The 20,673-nt window shown below is 38.5% G+C and overlaps 1 protein-coding gene across 2 annotated transcripts in view; it reads left to right on the top strand.

Moving 5' to 3' along the window:
* LY75 (lymphocyte antigen 75) overlaps positions 1–20,673 on the top strand; it is a 150,027-nt gene that overhangs the window by 78,706 nt on the left and 50,648 nt on the right. Inside the window, exons 30-35 of one of the 2 annotated variants that reach the window (XM_055123153.1) lie at positions 1,380–1,606; positions 4,518–4,686; positions 5,720–5,869; positions 13,043–13,162; positions 14,971–15,138; positions 17,878–19,958. In XM_055123153.1, coding sequence (XP_054979128.1) covers positions 1,380–1,606; positions 4,518–4,686; positions 5,720–5,869; positions 13,043–13,162; positions 14,971–15,138; positions 17,878–18,059 — 1,016 coding nt within the window. In that variant the 3' untranslated portion in view covers positions 18,060–19,958. Of the gene's footprint in view, positions 1–1,379; positions 1,607–4,517; positions 4,687–5,719; positions 5,870–13,042; positions 13,163–14,970; positions 15,139–17,877; positions 19,959–20,673 lie in introns of those variants that run through there. The other variant, XM_055123154.1, reaches the window with a different exon arrangement.

Below are 20,673 nucleotides of genomic sequence, written 5' to 3'. Positions count from 1 at the left end.
TTTTTTTACTTTTGATGACCTTGACAGTTTTGTAAAAACACCAGTCATATATTTTGTAGAATTTAGATTGACTATGTTTTTTTCTCATTATTAAATTGGGGTTCTGGAATAAGGTTTGGGAGAAATCCATAGAATTAGTATCATGGAGAATATCACATCACTATTACTGTTGATTTTAACCTTCATCACATGGCTCAAGGTAATGTTTACTAGCTTACTCCACAATGAAGTGATTCCTTTTCCATTTTTCATGCTATATTCTTATAAGGACATCAAGTCACTGCTCAATCAATCCACGAGTTATAAAATACAAAGTTGTCCTTCACCTCTCTGAATGGACAAAATAAATATATAAATTATTTGGAATTTTATTGAACACAATTGTCTATTCTCCCAAGTTTTAAAATGTATTCAATCATTATTGTATCAGTATGAACTCATGGTGATTTATACTTTAGATTATAATGCAATGTTATTTATTGTACTGCTTAAATTATTTCAGTTTTGATCATTGGGAGCTATGATTTCATTTGACTCCAACATTCCTTTGAAATACACTTGTCTTAGTGGTTTTGTTGTTATTATTAGTGTGTTGTTTTCAAAAGTTTTTTTTCCTGTTACCTTATTTAAGTCTTAATCTTACGTGATCTAAATTTAGAAGACCTGGTTATCCAATAGACTCTCTGGCACCTTTAATTCAGAAGAATCTCCTTAGTTAATGCTGAATATGTCAATAGGTTATTCTTTCCCTTCCATTCAAATGCTGTTTTCTGTTCCCAACTAATAAGTGAGCTCTGGAGCCAGAGCAAGAGTACAGTGCATAGGGCATTTGCCTCACATACAGCCAGTCCAGGTTTGAGCATCCTATATGGCTCCCTGAGCCTGCCAGGAGTGATCCTGAGAACAGAGCCAGGTGTAAGCCCTGAGCATTGCCAGATGTGGCCAAAAACAGAAAAGTGAGCTCTTTAGATAAAAACAATGATTTGGGTGGGGTTTTTTTTGGTGTGTTTTTTTTTTTTTTGGTTTTTGGGTCACACCCGGCGATGCACAGGGGTTACTCCTGGCTCTTCACTCAGGAATTATCCCTGGCGGTGCTCAAGGGACCATACGGGATGCTGTGATTAGAACCCGGATCGGCCACGTGCAAGGCAAATGCCCTACCCGCTGTGCTATTGCTCCAGCCCCTGATTTGGGTTTTATTTAACTACCTAAACGTTATAATATTAAGAATTTATATATATATGCTATGTCAATAAGGAGTAAAGCATTTGACCTTCCCTTTTACAAAAAATTCAACTTACAACTTTTGAAAAATCCAGTTTTATGCAATATATATTTTAATAACTGTAATTACTAATATTTTTATTTTAATATTATAGTTGAATACAAGGAAGAATATAATACTACTCTGCCACAGTTTATTCCATATGAAGATGTTATTTATAATGTTATTCAAAAAAAGCTAACATGGTATGAAGCATTACAAACATGTTCTCAAAGTGGAGGTTATTTAGCAAGTGTCCATGACCAAAAAGGCCAGCTCTTCCTAGAAGATATTGCAAAACGTGATGGATATCCACTGTGGGTTGGGCTCTCAAGTCATGATGTAAGTCTTTTTTGTTTTCCAAAAATTTTTCAGATCTGTTTTTTGTCTGTTGGAAATTTGAGCAAAAGATAATAATTTGGAGTGTAATGCCAGATTAAGTTCTGATTAATTTATTTAGTTCATTTTAAATAATGCACAACAATATTTTTTATCTTTTCACAACAAGAGAAAAACCAGAATTGTGGGCTGCGGTGATAGCATGGGGATAAGTTCCTTGCCTTTATGCAAACCAATCCCCATTCAATCCCCAACACTGCAGTGTCCTCCAAGCACCCCGAGAGTTATTACTGAGCACAGAGCCAGAAATAAGTCCTGAGTACTACTGGGTGTAGCACAAAACACACACACACAAAATAAAATAAACATTTGAAAAAAGAAAACTATTTTTGAATAGTACTCTACAGCAAGTGACCGTGACAACTTTGTATTGCATAATACCAGGCCATCCTAAGGACCCAGTAGCTTAATATATGTACACTACCCCTGTAACACTGGGGAGTTTTTTCTTATTGAACTACTGTGAATTACATAGTTACAAAGTTATTCATGGTTGAGTTCCAGGAGTACAATATTTCAACACCAGTCCCTTCAGTAGTGTTCACTTCCCTTCATCAAATTTTTTCAGTTTCCCTCCTGCCACCCTTAACCAGCTTCTAATATGTCAGGCACTATTATCTTCTTCCTCTTTTTCTTTCTTTAAAATATTTGGTTCAGGGGCTGGAGCGGTAGCACAGCAGGTAGGGTGTTTGCCTTGCACGAGGCCAACCAGGGTTCAATTCCCAGCATCCCATATGGTCCCCTGAGCACTGCCAGGAGTAATTCCTGAGTGCATGAGTCAGGAGTAACCCCTGTGCATTGCCGAATATGACCCCCCCCAAGAAAAATAAAAATAATAAAATATTTGGTTCAGACCAATTGAAAAGGTAGTGAAAAGGAATAGCATAGATCAAAAAAACCCTCCGAGTTCTTATACTAATAGCTTGGTTTATTAGTATTAGGTCTTTCATTTATGTATTGGATAATCATGAGGAAGGCATTAAAAACTTCATAAACTTATTACCTCATGTGTAAAACCAGGGTGATAATATTTTCTTTAATACAGAATTACTTTGAAGATGAATACAAATGTTAATATAAGGATCAAGTAAAATTCTTTAAAAGTGTCAGGATTAATAAATGTATATTTTCTTCCCATTTTTTCCTATAAGTTTATAGCATTATTTGGAAATACTTTTATGCTGGTAGACATGTCTTTTGTCTTTTGTGTCTGTTTGAATGCAATTAATTTGTATATTCACATATATAGTCATGTTGCATATATAAAAATAGACCTCTATTGAGATTCAAATTAAAGGCTAAATTTAAATAGTCTTAAAACAAAATGGGGGGGGGGTAGGTTTAAAAGGATGGTAAATTCTGATTATAGAATGAGAAAAATTGAAAAGTAATCTTCCCTTCTGGGTTTCTTGGGAAGTATTTTCTTACTCTAATTCCTGAATGACTTCTCAGTTATCAGAAAAGGTAACCAGACATCCACACCACAAAAACTGTAGAACTGAAAAATATATATATTTAGTATAAAATGAAGGTTGGATAGTAAATCTATAACGGTGACAAATGGAAGCACATCATTTAATTTCAAGTATTATGTAAACTCATGAAATAGGTGTTCCATAAACAATAGAGTAAATTTAGAGAATTTAATAATTCTGTCTCTAAATTTAAAGTCCTACTTGGATTGTGCCAGATCAAATGCCTTAGTTGAGTATATAAAAAAATGAATTCCTGAGATACAAAGAAACATAGTCAGGAAATAACAAATGCCCAGTGGTAAAGAAACTGGTCTTTTTTTTTTCCTTTTTGGGTCACACCAGGAGATGCATAGGGGTTACTCCTGGTTCATGCACTCAGGAATTACTCCTGGCAGTGCTCAGGGGACCATATGGGATGCTGAGAATCAAACCTGGGTTGACTGTGTGCAAGGCAAATGCCCTACCTGCTCTGCTATTATTCCAGCCCTGAGAACTGGACTTAAGGAGGAAGTTTTACCATAGTGGGTGATGGGGAGATGGGGGGTGGGGGGGTGTTGGACACCGGGACACTGGTGGAGGGAAGGACTCTGTGCTGGAGTGTGTTGGAGATGCTGGAGTATTTTTTGCCTGAAATCTCAGTGTCTAAAATTAAAATTAAAAGATCCTGCAAATGGATCTACCCAAGTAAGTAATTAACATCCTAATATTTCTTAAAATATGAGTGTTCTTTGTTGGTACTTTTTTTTAAAATTGAATCACCATAAGATATAGTTACACGCTTTCATGTTTGAGTTACAGTCACACAATGATCAAACACCCATCCCTCCACCGGTGCACGTTCTCCACCACCAATGTCCCCAGTATACCCTCCCTTTCCAACCCTTTCCCTTACCTCCATGGCAAACAATTTCCCACAAACTCTCTCTCTACTTTTGGGCATTATGGTTTGCAACACAGACACTGAGAGGTTATCATGTTTGGTCCTTTATCTTTCATCACTCATCTCCCATCCCGAACGATTCCTCCAACCACCATTATCTTAGTGATTCCTTCTCTATTCCTGCTGCATTCTCCCCCAGCTTATGAGGTAGGCTTCCAATTATGGAGCAACATTCCTGGCCCTTGTGTGTACTGTCCTTGGCTGTCAGTCACATATTATGTTACTTTATGTTCTACAAATGAGTGCAATTATTCTATGTCTGTCCCTCTCTTTCTGACTCATTTCACTTGGCATGATACTCTCCATGTCAATCCACTTATAAGCAAATTTCATGACTTCATCTCTCCTAACAGCTGCATAGTATTCCATTGTGTAGATGTGTCAGTACATTCTTAGTTGTATATCTGGAATCAGTTTTTCTCTATTATTCTTCAAATAGGGAAGAGAATCAAACTTTGAATGGTCTGATGGCAGTGCATTTGACTACATTCCATGGAAAGAGAAAATATCTGAAGGAAATTGTGTTGTCTTGGATCCAAAAGGAATTTGGAAACATGAAAAATGCAATTCAATTAAGGATGGTGCTATTTGTTATACATTAAAAACACGTGAGTCTTCATTTTGAATAACTACACATTTACTAAAATACAACACTTGTTTATGCCCATAAGTATTCAGAAGAATTTTTATATTTTCTCAAAGTTAATTCACGAGTCCTATGAATACAATTTTTTGTACTTTGTAGAGAGAAACAGATGTAGTCAGTACTCAAGAAATTTGTTTCAAAGACTTATCCTTCTATATGATGAGGTAAATTTTGCTCTAGAATTTATGAATTTTAAACTCACTCAACAATGTTTTTTAAGGATTGAGATGTTCCTTTTAAAAATAGTTCTGTAGGGGCTGGAGCGGTAGCACAGAAGGTAAGGTGTTTGCCTTGTACACGGCAGACCTGGGTTCAATTCTCAGCATCCCATATGGTTCACCAGCACCATCTGGAGTAATTCCTGAGTGCATGAGCAAGGAGTAACCCCTGAGCATCACCAGGCCTGACCAAAAAAGCAAAATAAATAATTTAATTTAATTTAAAAAAATAGTTCTGTAGGCTGTGTTAAAAGTAGGTAAAGGGATATTCTTGATAACCTTTCAGTATCAATATTGCAAACCACAATGCCCAAAAGAAGAGAGAGAAAGAGAGATAGAGAAGAGATAAAAAGAGAAGAAAAACACCTTCCATAGAGGCAGGCTGTGGTTTTCAGAATGTTTTAATATTGAAAAGTAATGCTAGCTTTCTATCGTCAAGAAAAGAAATTCTAACAAAGAATTTCAATGATTTCAAAGTTATTATCAGTCTGCCCACCCTTTGTTTCTTTTCTTATTTTTCCTATTTATTTTACCATTCTCTAAATTTCTTTTAGAGGATTGCATACTTTTCTGTATTTTCTAAGTTTTTTAAATAGTCCCCAAAAGTTAATTAGAATATAAACTCTTAGGAATGAAGTGTAGCTCTTTCTGATATGTATATAGAGCTGAATGTTTCGTAGCCACAGGAGCCCCAATATCAAGTTAGGGCCTTTAATGAGATTTTAAAACTCAGCCAATTTTCTACTCATTTTACACTTTTGTCTAACACTTTTCCAGGTAAAGAGGTTTCCTCTTATACATATTCCTCAAGATGTCCAGCAGCAAAACAGAATAAGTCACAGTGGATCCAATATAAGGGTCACTGTTACACATCTGACCAGTCATTGCACAGTTTCTTAGAAGCCAAACAGTTTTGTTCAGAACTTGGTGAGTTAAAATTTGTCAACTTTACTTTGACTCAATAATTTAGTGATTAGAATTTTTCTTAAAGAGATCATATAAAACAATGATCATGTTTTTGAAAGTATTTCTAATATTCTCACTAAATATTTATAATAACATTGCGACCTGATTGCCCAGTATTAGGGAAGTGTTAAATTATTTTATGATATATGAGCCTAATGGAATATTGGGATAACCATTAATAAGAATAAAAATGTGCTAAGTGAATTTTTATGTGAGGTTACTGGTAAGTGAAATTTTAAAAATATACTTAGATATACTTACAAGAAGGAGTTAAGTGGTAAAGTTGGTTAAATAGATTTATAAATGCAAAATGTTATTTTTTCTTCACTCATTCATAGATAAATAAACAGTATGGAAAGGGTAACAAAATGTGGAAGAATCTCTATAGTTCATCCATTCTGCCACATCCTCTGAACACCTTTAGGAATAAAATTTATTGTCTCCAGTTTTAACTGTTTTATAAAAAAGAGTGATGATTTACTCTTTCCTATGATAAATTTTACCTGTAGTAAAAAATTAAATGCCTTCTCAGGAGACCACCTGTGAGTAGTTTGAAACCTGATTGTTAGTTGAAATTTTAGCCAGGCAAGTGGTATTTATCTCATTTATCTTGCTAACTCTTGTGGAACACTTCACTGATTAAAAAATCTCCTTGTTGCTGCTTTGCTGCTTGTGTGAGCTATTGTGTATTACACAAATATGCATAGACTCCTGAGCACCCCTGTGAGTTATGTCTGTGTTCTGAAAGTCATAAGCATCCTTACCCTAAAGGGAAAAATAGAAAGTTTTACTCTTACTCTAATACATTGAGTAATCATTTAGCTGAGCAATACTGTGATAGTCATATCATTTTTTCCTATATTCTCATTTAAACAATGAGAATGAAAATAGTTCTTAATTAAAGATTATGTAAAGATCAGGTTATAGGAATGAGTGACATGAGATAATGTATTCAGATGTAACACTGTACACCACAAATAGTGATATTTTACAACTATATTATGAGAAAGATTGAGATTGATTTTATAATTCTATAACTAGCTGGTTGTATAAATGTGGCCCATATACTTACTTTCTTTGAATGGTTTCCTCATATTTTCCTCTACAAGATTATGTATCACTAAACATTGTACTCAATGGTGAAAACCTGAAAGTCTTCCAATAGGATCAGATACAAGACAAAGGTGCCCACTCTCACCACTACTATCAATATAATATTTGGAAGTCACTCGTATAGCAGTTAAGAGCATCCAGGTTAAAAAAGAAGCCAGACTCTCTCTATTTGTGGATAACATGATATTATACTTCAAAAGCCCAAAGATTCTACAGAAGAAGCTCCTAGAGATAATAGACTTGTATAGTAAAGTGGGAGGCTACAAAATCAACATGGAAAATCTCATGGCTTTTCTTCATGCAAATAGTGAAATAGAAGAGAAAGAACTTAAAAAATAATTTCATTCACAATTGTGCCTCAGAAAATAGGAGTCAGCCTAACAAAAGAGATGAAAGACCTATACAAAGAAAACTACAAAATATTATTAAAAGGAATAAGACACAAGGAAATAGAAACATATCTCCTACTCATGGATGAGGAGGATTAACATTGTCAAAATGGCAGTACTCTCCAACACATTACACACAGGGCTCGTGAAGTAAGGATAGCCATGATATTTTTCTTTTTCTTTTTTTTTTTTTTAAATTTTATTGAATCACCATGTGGAGGGTTACATAGTTCTCAGGATTATGTCGGTTATACAGTTCTCAAACACCCTTCACTTCACCAGTGCCCATCTTCCATCACCAACCCCCCCAGTATACCTGCCGCCCCCTCCCACCTCCCCAGTCCCAACCCTTGCACATGATATGTTTCACTTCGTTTACGCCTTATTTCGATTACATTCCATGTTTCAACACACAACTCACTACCGTTGTTGGGGTTTCCCCCCAAAAAGAAAAGCAGTCCTATTGCCAAGGAGGCATTTGATAGTTCTCCATTGCTAAGAATATAGAGATATTAAGTCCCGCTGTTTGTTACATAGTTTTTCTTTTTCCCCCTTGCCCCGCACCACCGAGTTCACGCCTGTTTAGTAATCGCCACGCTGTCTGACAAGGGAAAAAAAAACCGAAAAGGATGGTTATTTCCCATCATCAGCAGGCGTGGGGCTCTGGCTTAGTTGATAGACTTGTAGAGTATCTGCAAGCAGTCTCTGGAACCGAAGGTCTTGCGCTGGTATCGGCTCCGGCTCGAGATTCCACCAGCGTCCCGCTGTTCCTTGTACATAATTTTTCCCCTTATATCCCATTCCCACGCCACCAGGTCTGTTTGCTTAATGGACATCACACTGTAGTTGATGACACACCGCGTTTCTTCCCGATAAAGAAGAAAATTTCTTCTCAGCCGGCGTGGGGATATAGCTTAGTTCAGTCTAGTGAGATGGCTACCACTTTGATTGCCTTCAATATTTCAGCAACAGACTTACTATTAGGATCTCCCACAAAAGTCCGCCCCATTAGAAAGGAACCATTACATATTGCTCATACTAAGATGACATTAAGTCGCGCGGCCGCAGCAGCGGCCGCGCAGTTTTGGGTTTCTGTATAAAGTCCAGGGAAAGTACAACCAGAAATAACATCACTACAAACTTTTACCCTTTTATGGTGCTCATAAGATGGAGAAACCTAGAGAGAGGCTCGGCGTCTCCATTTTGCGCTCAGGAAAACCGCGGCCCCTGTGCTGTGCTCAGGAGGGAGGAGTTGAGAGAGAGACAGGTTAAAAGAATTGGGGGATGCCCGGGTCCCACAGCTTCAGCACGCCGTGGGGTCTCTGGTCCCATGCCGGAATTAGTTCAGTGGGCTGCTTGGGGTCCGAGGGCGCTCCCTCGGGCCCCTCCATCATGCTCCTTCCACAGCCGGGTCCAAAAGGAAGCACACGTGGGGGAGGTGGGTTTAAGTATCTAACTGCGGTGGGCGGGGGTCGCCGCCCCCGCCCCCTGGGGACTCCCGCAAGCGCGCTCACGTCCTGTTTTGGCTGGATCGGCGTCTCCGTTTTGCGCTCAGGAAAACCGCGGCCCCTGTGCTGTGCTCAGGAGGGAGGAGTTGAGAGAGAGACAGGTTAAAAGAATTGGGGGATGCCCGGGTCCCACAGCTTCAGCACGCCGTGGGGTCTCTGGTCCCATGCCGGAATTAGTTCAGTGGGCTGCTTGGGGTCCGAGGGCGCTCCCTCGGGCCCCTCCATCATGCTCCTTCCACAGCCGGGTCCAAAAGGAAGCACACGTGGGGGAGGTGGGTTTAAGTATCTAACTGCGGTGGGCGGGGGTCGCCGCCCCCGCCCCCTGGGGACTCCCGCAAGCGCGGTCACGTCCTGTTTTGGCTGGATCGGCGTCTCCGTTTTGCGCTCAGGAAAACCGCGGCCCCTGTGCTGTGCTCAGGAGGGAGGAGTTGAGAGAGAGACAGGTTAAAAGAATTGGGGGATGCCCGGGTCCCACAGCTTCAGCACGCCGTGGGGTCTCTGGTCCCATGCCGGAATTAGTTCAGTGGGCTGCTTGGGGTCCGAGGGCGCTCCCTCGGGCCCCTCCATCATGCTCCTTCCACAGCCGGGTCCAAAAGAAAGGAGCCATGATATTTTTCAAAGACATAGATCACTCTTGAAATTTATATGAAATAATACCTCCCACACACACATACACAGGGAAAAAGAATATGGGTAACATTGCTAACCCCAACTTCATTTTGTACTACAAAGATCTAGGTAATTAAAACATATCACTGTAATAGGGCATACCCTCAGATCAATGGAATAGAATTAAAAATCCAGAGACAGATCCTAAGGTATCACTGTCACTGTCGCTATCACTGTCATCCTGTTGTTCATTGATTTGCTTGAGCAGGCGCCAGTAATGTCTTCATATGTCCCTGTCATGTGCTCATGTAGCCAAATGGCATCTGCTCACTCCAGGAACACAAAGAGCATGTTGTTGTTATTGTTTTAGGCATATCAAATATGTCACAGGTACCTTGCCAGGCTCTGCTGTGCAGGGAAAAAATATTCATAATAAAAATTTTAAAAATAAAATAAAAATAAAAAGTTTGTGGGTGTGACTGCCAAACTACTGGAAAACTGGGGACCTGGGTTGAGGAGACCCAGGCTTGGTCTGAGCAGGCTTGGAAATCTCAGCCACAGGTCCCGCACACCTGGGTTTCTCTGTCGATTCCTTCATGGGTGAGGCTCGTCCAAGAGAGTGGAGAGTGGCCTTGAGCATGGCTGTGGCTGGGTTCTGGAGGTTTATGGCTGTCGGGGCTCTGCTCGGGATGGGGAGGAAAACTCAACCCACCCCCCTCTGAGGGGGCCCCGGTGAAGACAGCCTGACATGGGGGCAGGAGATTCTGCATTGCTCTCTTCTGGGAGCTTTGTTTCATAGTTTCGTACTATGTCATCCTACAGTAGTTTCTGGATCTTGGCCATTGATGAGATTACATTGCAAAGAGAGGGAGAATGTAAACCCCTTCATAATACCATGCACAAAAGTCAAATCAATATGGACTAAAGATCTCAGTGTCAGACCTGAGGAAAACATACGCAGAATTCTCCAAGACATTGAAGCTAGAGGCACTTTAAAAATTCAACACCATTAGCCAATCAAACAGAAGCAAAGATTTAACAAATGGGACCCATTAAGAAACTCCTGTACCTTAAAAGAATTGATGACCTTAACACAAAGATACCTACAGATTCAGAGAAAAAATTGCTCACCACTCATCTGATAAAGAGTTAATATCCAAGATATATAAAGCACTAGTAGAACTTTTAAGAAAAGAATTATCCAGCCCCATAAAAAATTGGGGGTGGGGTAGGAGATGAACAGAAATCAAATAAGACATATAAATGGCCAAAAGGCATATGAAAATGTTCAGCATCACTAATTATCAAGGAAGTGCAAATGAAACAGTAATAAAAATCACCTCATGCCCAAGAGACTGCACAAATTTGAAAGAACAAAAACAACCAGTATTGACATGGATGCAGGGAAAAGGGCCCTTCATTCACTGATGGTGGCAATGTCAATTGGTCCAGCCTTCTGGGGAATCAATTTGGACACCTCTTCAAAAAACAAGGAATTGAGCTTCCATATGCCAGCATTTCAACTCCTTGGAATATATACCAAGGGCCCCAAAACAGTTCAGTAAAGATATTTGCACTCCTATATTCATTGGAATATAGGCACTATTCACAATAGGTCAAATCTGGAAACAAATACACAAGAACAGATGAGTGAATGGAGAAACTGTGACATAGACAGTATGTAATACTACTTGGCTGTAAGAAAAAAAAATAAAATCATACAAGTTGCCTCAATGTGGATGGATCAATGGATCAGATGTACCATGCTGGGCGAAATTTGTCAGAAGAGGGGCAGATACAGAATGATGTCTCTCATATGTGGAATATAAACATTGTAAAGAAACAACAAATAGTCAAAGTCAACAGAAACTGAGAACTGGTCTTTAGTGAGAAGCATATCACCAGAGTAGGGGATAGAAGGAGGGAGGAGACACTAGGACAGTGGTGAAGAGAATCAAACCTTCTGATGGAGACTCTGGTGTTAGGATGTTTTATGTATGAAACCTTGACCATTATCAGTAATGTGAATCATCGTGCTTTATTCACAATAGCCAGAATGTGGAAACAACCCAAGTGCCCAAGAACAGATGACTGACTGGTTAAAGAAACTTTGGTACATCTACACAATGGAATACTATGCAGCTGTTAGAAAAGATGAAGTCATGAAATTTGCATATAAGTGGCCAGTCATGGAGAGTACCATGCTAAGTGAAATGAGTCAGAAAGAGAGGGACAGACAGAATGACTGCACTCATTTGTGAAATATAAAATAACATAATATGAGACTGACAATCAATGACAGTAGAGACAGGACCAGGAAGATTGCTCCATGGTTGGAAGCCTGCCTCATGACCTGGAGGAGAAGGCAGCTGAGATAGATAGAGAAGGGATCACTAAGTCAATAATGGTTGGAGGGATCGCTCGGGATGGGAGATGTGTGCTGAAAGTAGATAAAGGACCAAATATGATGGCCTCTCATTATTTTTATTGCAAACCATAATGCCTAAAAGGAGAGGGAGAGTAAAAGGGAAACTGTCTGCCATAGAGGCGTGGGGATGGGGGTAAAGGGGGGGGGTAAGGTTACTGGGGACATTGGTGCTGAAAAATGTACCCTGGTGGAGGGATGGGTGTTCAATAATTGTATGACTGATACTCAAACATGAAAGCTTTATAAGTGTAGCTCACAGTGATTCAATAAAAAATAAATCATAGTGCTTAAAATAAAATTATTTTTTAAATAGAAGAGCAATACTTGGAATATTTACAATTTGTGGCCATAGGGTGATAAGCTATGAGCACGTTCTGATAATAACACTGAAGTTACGGTTATCTTCAGTCATGCTCTAGTAGTAGACCTACTTGGGTACACATACTTGGGTGCATGTTTGCAGTTCCATAATTTAAACTAAACTAGAGTTATTTTACCCAGGGGACTGCCCTGACCGTAGGGTCTTTATTAGAGAGGCAATTCCCTACAACTCTGTGTGTGTGTGTGTGTGTGTGTGTGTGTGTGTGTGTGTGTGTGTGTGTGTGTGTGTGTGTGTGTGTGTGTGTGTGTGTGTGTGTGTGTGTAGTTTTAGGGCCATACCCAGCACTCCTCAAGGCTAACTCCTGGCTCTGTACTCAGGGATCACTCCAGTGGGCTTGGGGGAACTTGTGGAATGCCGGGATAGAATCTGGATCATCCTTGTACAAGACAAATGCCCTATATGCTGTTATTATCGCTCTGGCCCCTTCTTTTTGACAGTTTTAGGATAGAAAATTTTACTAGGTAAACAATTTGAAAAACAAAATTTATGTGTATAAAGTTTTAATCTGAGAAATATTTTAATTTTGAGATGCTCTATTTTTAAAATGATAAAAGTATCAGATTTTAAAATGATTTCTGTGGGAAAATTGAATTTTTCAATGATATTGATAGATTTTATTTTCCCAAATGACTATTTGAAAACAACCTACTTTCCTGGTTTTCATAGATCTAATTAGCTTGGGTTTTTTTTATCTCCCTTAAAAAGATAATTCTGCAGGTGTTGTTACCATAATGGATGAGGATGAGAATAAATTCGTGAGCAAACTGATGAGGGAAAATAACAATATTACCATGAGAGTTTGGCTTGGAATGATTATACGTTCTGGTAAGTGACATGTTTGTATGTGAAATATGCTGAAAATTCTAGCTTGTTCTCAATATTGAGTAGGCTTGCTAAAGAATCTCAAGTTGTCACTGATTTAAGTTGCCTTATTAATGAATAAGCTAGATATGCTGGCTACTTTTAGAGTAGAGACTTACAAATTCCGAATGAATTTAGGTTTAGTCAGCTAGAGTGATTTATGAAAATACTTAAATCAACAAGTGTTGCTTTCCCCCCTCCCTTCTCTCCCTCCCCGCCCTCCCCCCACCCCCAGCACTGTGAGCTGTACCGGACTACCCTTAGTATTCTACTTTTTGGCAACCTGTGTTTACACCTCATAGGACTCTGGTACTAAGTCTTAATAGTGAGATACTTTTTCAAATTAACTTAGTAAATTTAAAAGGAATTGGTTCAACAAAATTTGTGGAAGAATATTACAATAAGAAATAATAAGGATTTGGGTGATATAAACATTAACATTATTGTAATGCTGTTACCTAAAGTAGAATAAAAAATTTTATTTTGGGTGATCTGGATAGATAGTACAACAAATAAGTTACTTGCCTTACATACAGCTAATTTAGGTTTGATTCCTGACATGCTATAAGGTTCCCTGAGCCCTGCCAGGAGTGATCTCTGAACACAGAGTCAGGAGTAAGCCCTGAGCACTGCTGGGTGTGGCCCAACGCCCACCCCCAATTAAAAAAAATTTACAAAAGAACTAGATTCAGCATCAAAGAGATGGAACAGCAGGAAGGGTGCTTGCCTGGCATGGAACTGACCCAGTTTCAATCCCTGGCATCCAATATGATCCCCCAGCCCACCAGTAGTGATCCCTGAGCGTTGAGTCAAGGATAAGCCCTGGCACAGCTAGGTGTTGTCCCCACCCCCGAAAAAAATTTTAAATAAACAGACTCTATATAAAATTAGAAAGTCTATTTCACAATTTATTTGAAGTTGAATTCCAAATAATTTACGTAAATATGGATTCTGAAATATTAAACACTGCCAACCAAGTGAAAAGATTTAAACTTGATCATTAAAATGAATTGTAAAATGTGTTTACATTATCCCCACAAGGTGGCATCACCTCAGCTAGAAAACAAAATTGGAACCATAGTCGGGGGTGTGGTGGGTACAGAAACCCTCCTTGACCTTCATCCACCATCAGTGAATCTTCAATGATAAGGAAAAGAGGATTGATGGTGGGGTGGGTATAGGTGTGTAGAAATCTGTCCTCACACAATTAATGTGAAAGCATTCTGCACTTTTGTCAAAGAACCACATTCTTTTCCAGTGCTAGGCAATAAAACTTTGTGAACAGTTGTTCTGTATAAGTACTGCCCAGTAATGACTAACCTCATGTGGCTATTGAACACCTGAAAGGTGAGACTGAAGGATTGATTTGTGTATGTGTAGTGCCAGAAATTAAACTCAGGATCCCATACACATTCATGGCACACTCCTAAAAGACTAATTTTTAAATTTTTTCACTTTCATTAAGTTGTTTCTGCTGTGAATTGTGGTGGTCAATCCAAAGATGCTCCAGGTATCAGACCACTCCCAGTAGTTCTCAGGAGCCACTTAGGCCATATCAGGCCAGCCTAGGGGATGGAGAGCAAGTACTGTAGGGAGTCAAACTCTGGACCTCAAACATAAAAAGTACTTGTTCTACTATACATCTGGTCCTTATTAAGGTCGTTTAAAATAGTTGTAAATACAGTTCTAAGTAATTTCATGCTTTCCCCCTTAGTAATAGTGGCAACAAAGAGTTGTGTAGAGTTGTGTTTATTTTACATTTCTTTCTTTAGATAAGACTTCACATTGGTTGGATGGATCAGAGGTTAAATTTGTCAAATGGGCAGATAAAAGTAAGCGTGGTAGTGGGAAATGTGGCATTCTTTTAGCTTCAAATGAAACTTGGAAAAACGTTGATTGTACACTTGGCTATGGAAGAGTTGTCTGCAAAATTCCTTTAGGTAAGTAACATGAACTTTCAAATGATTTTTTTTTTGCACAACAGGACAAAGAATAAACGTATGATTTAATTGTGTTCCATGTTTGTTCTTGGTTTTAAAGTATATATTCTGTTTTAAAGTATATAGTCTAGGGACCTGAGAGATAATATAGTGGTAGGGTGCTTGCCTGGCACACAGCCGACCCGGGTTTGATCCTTGGCATCCCAAATGGTCCCCTGAACATGCCAGGAGTGTCTCCTGAGTGCAACGTCAGGAATAATCTCTGAGCATTGTGGGATGTGGCCTAAAAACCAAATTAGCAAATGAAAAGTATGCAGTCTTTCAAGTATGTGCAGGGCAGGTGAGATAGTACAGTGAGTAGGGTGCGCGCTTTCCTTGCTCACAGCTGACCTGGTTTTGATCCCTGGTGTCCCATATGGTCCTCAAAGCCCACCATGAGCGATTCCTAGTGCAAAGTCAGGAGTTACTCCTAAACACCACCTGGTATGACCCCAAGAAAAATTAAAAATGTGCAAAATTTTTTGATTGTCATAGAAATTCTTTTCCATGGAAAAAATACAAGCAATAATTAGTGTATAGGATCTTTAATGCTCCTAGATGGGGAGGTTGGAGACATGGTGCAGGGCTAAGGTGCTGGCCTTATATGCAACTGAGCCTGGTTTTATCCCGTAAGCACACCAGGAATTGCCCCTAAGCACCAGTTGAAAATTATTTAGGGACTGGAGATATAGATAGCAGGTTGGACACTTGCCTTGCACACAGATGACCTGGGTTTGATCCCTGGCACCCCATAAGTTTCTCTGAACACTGCCAGTGACCCTGAGCAAAGAGCCAGGAGTGAGCCCTCAGCACTGCACTGGTTGTGGCTCAAAAACAAACAAAAATTGTATAAATTGTATACAATTGCTTTCTAAGAAGAATTGAAGCAGCCATTATAAGTGGAAAGTTATTTTGGAGGGGGGCACCTGTGGCAGTGCTTGGAATTGAACTGGGAATCCCACTTGTGCTAGAGCCCTCCAGGCTATCTTCCCAGGCTTTCGAAAATATTTTTCATATGTATCCTATTCAATAGTTTGAATATGTTAAAGCTCAATGGTCAAATTCTGCAGTTAGTTTCCTTCCTGTATCCTCTTTACATAAAATTCATGATGTACCTTTAAAGCAATACAAAGCTAAATTTAATTAATCAAAACATCCTGGTTATTATCTACAGGAAATAATCATTTAAACTTAATCATAAATTTATATATAAAATAACTTCCTGGAACATTGTAACTTTTTTCACAGCAGCATTGGTGTGTGGCGAGCAAACCTTGTGCTCTGATCACTCCTAAAGATCTAATACAAAAATGTCCATTCTGGTGTACAAGCACTAATGATAGAGCCCCAATTCTTGGTGATATTTATCAGTATATTCACATCTCACTCAGTAAATATTGAGTGTTTACCATTTTCTGTGCCCTGTTCATGTGCTGGAGCGGACTAGTGAACAAAATAGATAACTATTCTCCCAAGATTTACAATCCAGTGAAGGAAGATTTATAATAATAATCAATCAGGTCAGTTTTGAAAAGAGAAGAAACTATCTGAATAGTCACAAACTCAAGTGCCCGAGGCTAGGGCATTCCTGATAACTACTCTAGATGAGTTATCAGGAAAGACGCCTCCTAGTAGGAGACATCAAAGCAGAGAGAAGAAGCAAACATCACTGGGAAAAAGCACATCACACAAAAGGACCAGCTGGAGCCAAGAGCCTGTGGCAGAATGATCTTGAGCACTCATGGGAGAGCTGGAGCCTAAATAGGTGCCAGACACCTAGGACTCTGGAAGCAAGGGTCAAAGTGGGACACAAAGTCATTGGGTTGAACATGTGGATCAGGGTTGGGTGGTTTGACATTGAATTGGTTTGGGTCATTTTGATTATCTGTGTAGAGGTGGAAAGTCTGCTATAAAATTGAACATTTGAGAAAAAAAGAATGAATGTAAGAAATAGTCAAAGGCAATAGAAACTGAGAACTGATTTATAGAACTGAGCATACCAATGGAAGGGAAGGGCATGAAGGGTGTATAGAGTGGGTATGAATGGGGGAGGGGCGCAGGGCGAGGAATCCTCAGACAATGGTAGATGGATAGAAGCAGACACTCTGGTGGAAGGTGTGACATTGAGATGTTGTATATTTGAAACCTTAACATAAGTCATAATGCTTCAAATAAGTTACAGAGAGGGAGAGAGAGATTAGCTAGAGGTGGCCTTGCAACTGTGGGAGCAATGAACTTACTTTATCAACATGCAGAGAAGAGATTCGGTACAAAATCTGAAATTGATTGAATAGCTAGGAGCTAAGTGAAATCATCCTAAAGGCTTAAATCATTTTAAAGCTATTTGGCCCGAGGTAAATCATACACAAAAATTTACAACTTTTAGCTCTGTGCTATCAAAGTCAGGGAATAGACTGGGAGTAGTATTCTCAGAAGAGAAATGAAAAGGAAAAGTGAGCATAAATGGTAGTGCTTTAATTTCTTTAGGAGAAAATCATTATAGCAATGAAGAGGGGTTTGAATGAAAAGGAAAACAGCTGAATTTGAGAAGAAAGCACTGAAGCGTTTGATGATAAGTTTAAAATTGATATTAAAGCTATGAAATAATCAAGTAGCTATTGTATCTAATTTGTATATATAAAATCAGAAATGATCACTTTTATACTCTCTCCTCCATTGTCAAACATTTACCTCGTCTAGGTCCTGATTACAGAGGAATTGGTATCACATTTGCTGTGCTAAGTATCCTCGCTCTCATCATCGGACTAATTTTCTTCCTCAAGAAGAGGAAGCGTTTGCACTGGCCGGGATTCTTCTCTTCAGTTCGCTATGAACAAGGAGTAAATGAAGATGAGATTATGCTTCCTACTTTCCACGACTAAATTCTTTTAAAAGTTTGCTGGTTTGCACTAATGTGTTAGGGAAAATGAGCCATTGAAATTTTTCCCAGTGTCAGTATTTACTGTGTTCCAAAGTAGAAGCCTTAAGTAGTTTTCTCAGTTGCTCAGTTGCAATGCTGGTACGCACACTTTCTCACAAAGTGTATTTTTATCTAGCTAATAATATGGGGAGGAAGACCAAGCTATTTGTTGGATAGTAAGTTTAATATTCATTTTCTCTGTAAGAATATGGTTGGTCATTAGGATAATGTTTCTGTTTTGTTTTGGGGACACACCCACATTAGTGTTCAGGGCTGACTCCTAGCTCTGTACTCAGGGATCACTCCGGGTGGGGCACAGGAGATGTGTGGGTTCTGGGGATGGACTCCAGGTTAGCCTCATGCAAGGAAGTGCCCTACCCTCTGTACTATCACTCCAGCCCAGGAAATGTATGTTTTAACGATATTTTAGCACAACTTCCTAGAAAACTTAAATGGGCATATTGCTCTGACACACATCTACCTTTTGTAAGAAGAGCTATTTTGAAGAATGTCTGGCCAAACACATTAGTACCTCAAAGTAAAATTGCAACTGTAACTATTATCAATATTGTTTCAAAATAGTCCTATGTAGCATTTGCAGAAAATTCTTAAACATGGAGGCATGCTTATTTTTTTCATATAGTAAAACAATACCTCTTGCTGTATGATTCCTTTTATTTTATTAATTTATTTTTGGTTTTTTGTGTGGTACTGGGGATCAAACCCAAGACTATACATATGTAAGACATGTGTCAACTACCTAGCCCCCAATTTCTTGTTTTTGTTTTGTGAGTGCCAGGGATTTAACCCTTGCACACGTGAGACGTACTTTCTACCACTGAGGTATGTCCCTGAACAAGATGCTTTTGCACTATTCTAAAAATATTCCATGTCAATATTACCTAAATGTCTACTTTTTGTATTCATGAAACTAGCTTTTAAAATATTTTGTACTTAATCGTACATACCCTGTAGCAACATCTTTTTATTTCTTTCTTGTGTATAAACTTTTTTAAGGGTGTGGCTTAGAATAAATGTTTTTGTTTGCTTGCTTATTTCTTACTTTTTTTCAGTACTAAGAATTGAACTTAGGGCCTCATACATGTAAAGCAAGTGCTCTACCACAAAGCTACATCCAGACAACTAGGATAAGATTTTTCAAGAACTTTGCAATTTATATACCTTAGATGGCATTCCAACTTTTGAATAAATTTTTTTATTACTTGAATATTATATGAACTAAAGAGAGAAGAGGATCTGTGAAAATTATTGTATATCTTGCATTTGTACTGATGAAAATTTTATGGTAAAACTTTCAACCTTGTGATTACTACTAAAAATTCAAACTTATTAATTTTACAACAGATTTTTAATAATAACTGTCACTGGACATATAAATGTTTTATTTTATGTTTAACTTATATTTGTGTATTTAGAATGTATTTTTTGAAATTCATAGTTTAAAGATTAGGCTGTTTGTACTATGAAAAAGTTGTAAATAATTTTCTGAGAGTTTTTGTACAGTCTACAACTATAGTATAACTTTTTGGGAAAATTATATTCAGTTGTTAGATTAGGATTTTCATTCTTTGATCTGTATGCTTTTAGTTATTAAGATTTTCTTCAAACAACTAAACCAAATTGATGGGAACAGTGGACCTATGTAGAGTTGTGGGTGATAGAGTAATTGCTTTTTTTCCATTTTTTAAAATAAAACTGTTTTGATCCTTGTGGAAAATAATGTTATCTAAGTTGTATTTTATTATGATAGCATATAGTGAAAAAGTGGGTCCAGCTATGGTAAAGTCATTCTTAAGAATTTGTGTGCATTTAAAAAAGAATAAATATAATCATTCCTACATCTCTGAGTGTATGAATTTAGTCTTCTTCCAGATTCACCTGACTATGTCTTTTACTATTGGATCAGCAGAAAATCCTTCTATGATTCACTTCTCACCCTTTGTGCTCCCTTCAAGAGGTCCTGTCTACGACCATGGCACTCTCTCACCACTTATAGACAATGTGTTTTGGTTAAATAAGTCTAGGTTTTTATTTCTGTCTCCCATTCGACAAGACTCCTGTTGAACAGTCTTCTCAACATGACCACGAACATTGTCTTTCTGCTCCTATTCAATCCTGTTCTAGATGTCCCAGAATTTATAACAGGCATTTCTAGTCTTTCCTTACAAAATACTGCTTTTATATGAGAAAAAATAAGAAAGGTAAGATGATCTCCAAGCTAGGTAATATTGAGAACTTCATAGTTAATGCTTTTATCCCTTTTATCCCCTCCCTTGGATTATGTACATCAGTCTCTTCTCTGGTCTTCTTCATTCCATTTTCCCTACTTCAGAGGACAAAAGAGCACTGAAATATACAGAGGAGGATTCACCCTCTATTTTGATCTCAACTTCTGTAGGCCTAATTATCTCAGGTCAAAACAGGAGCTTAGTAAGGACCAGGAAAATGACTGTTAGAACTGGAGCTCATTCTTTGTATGTAGTCCCCAGCACCACATGCTTCCCTAAGCACACTGGAAACAGCACCCAAGAACTTCTGGGTGTGGTCCAAAACAA

The sequence above is a fragment of the Sorex araneus genome, chromosome X (genome assembly GCF_027595985.1).
Source record: "Sorex araneus isolate mSorAra2 chromosome X, mSorAra2.pri, whole genome shotgun sequence".
NCBI classification, from domain to species: Eukaryota; Metazoa; Chordata; class Mammalia; order Eulipotyphla; family Soricidae; genus Sorex; species Sorex araneus.
The sequence above is the reverse complement of the archived record's forward strand: the minus strand, read 5'-3'. Positions and strand labels throughout refer to the sequence as shown.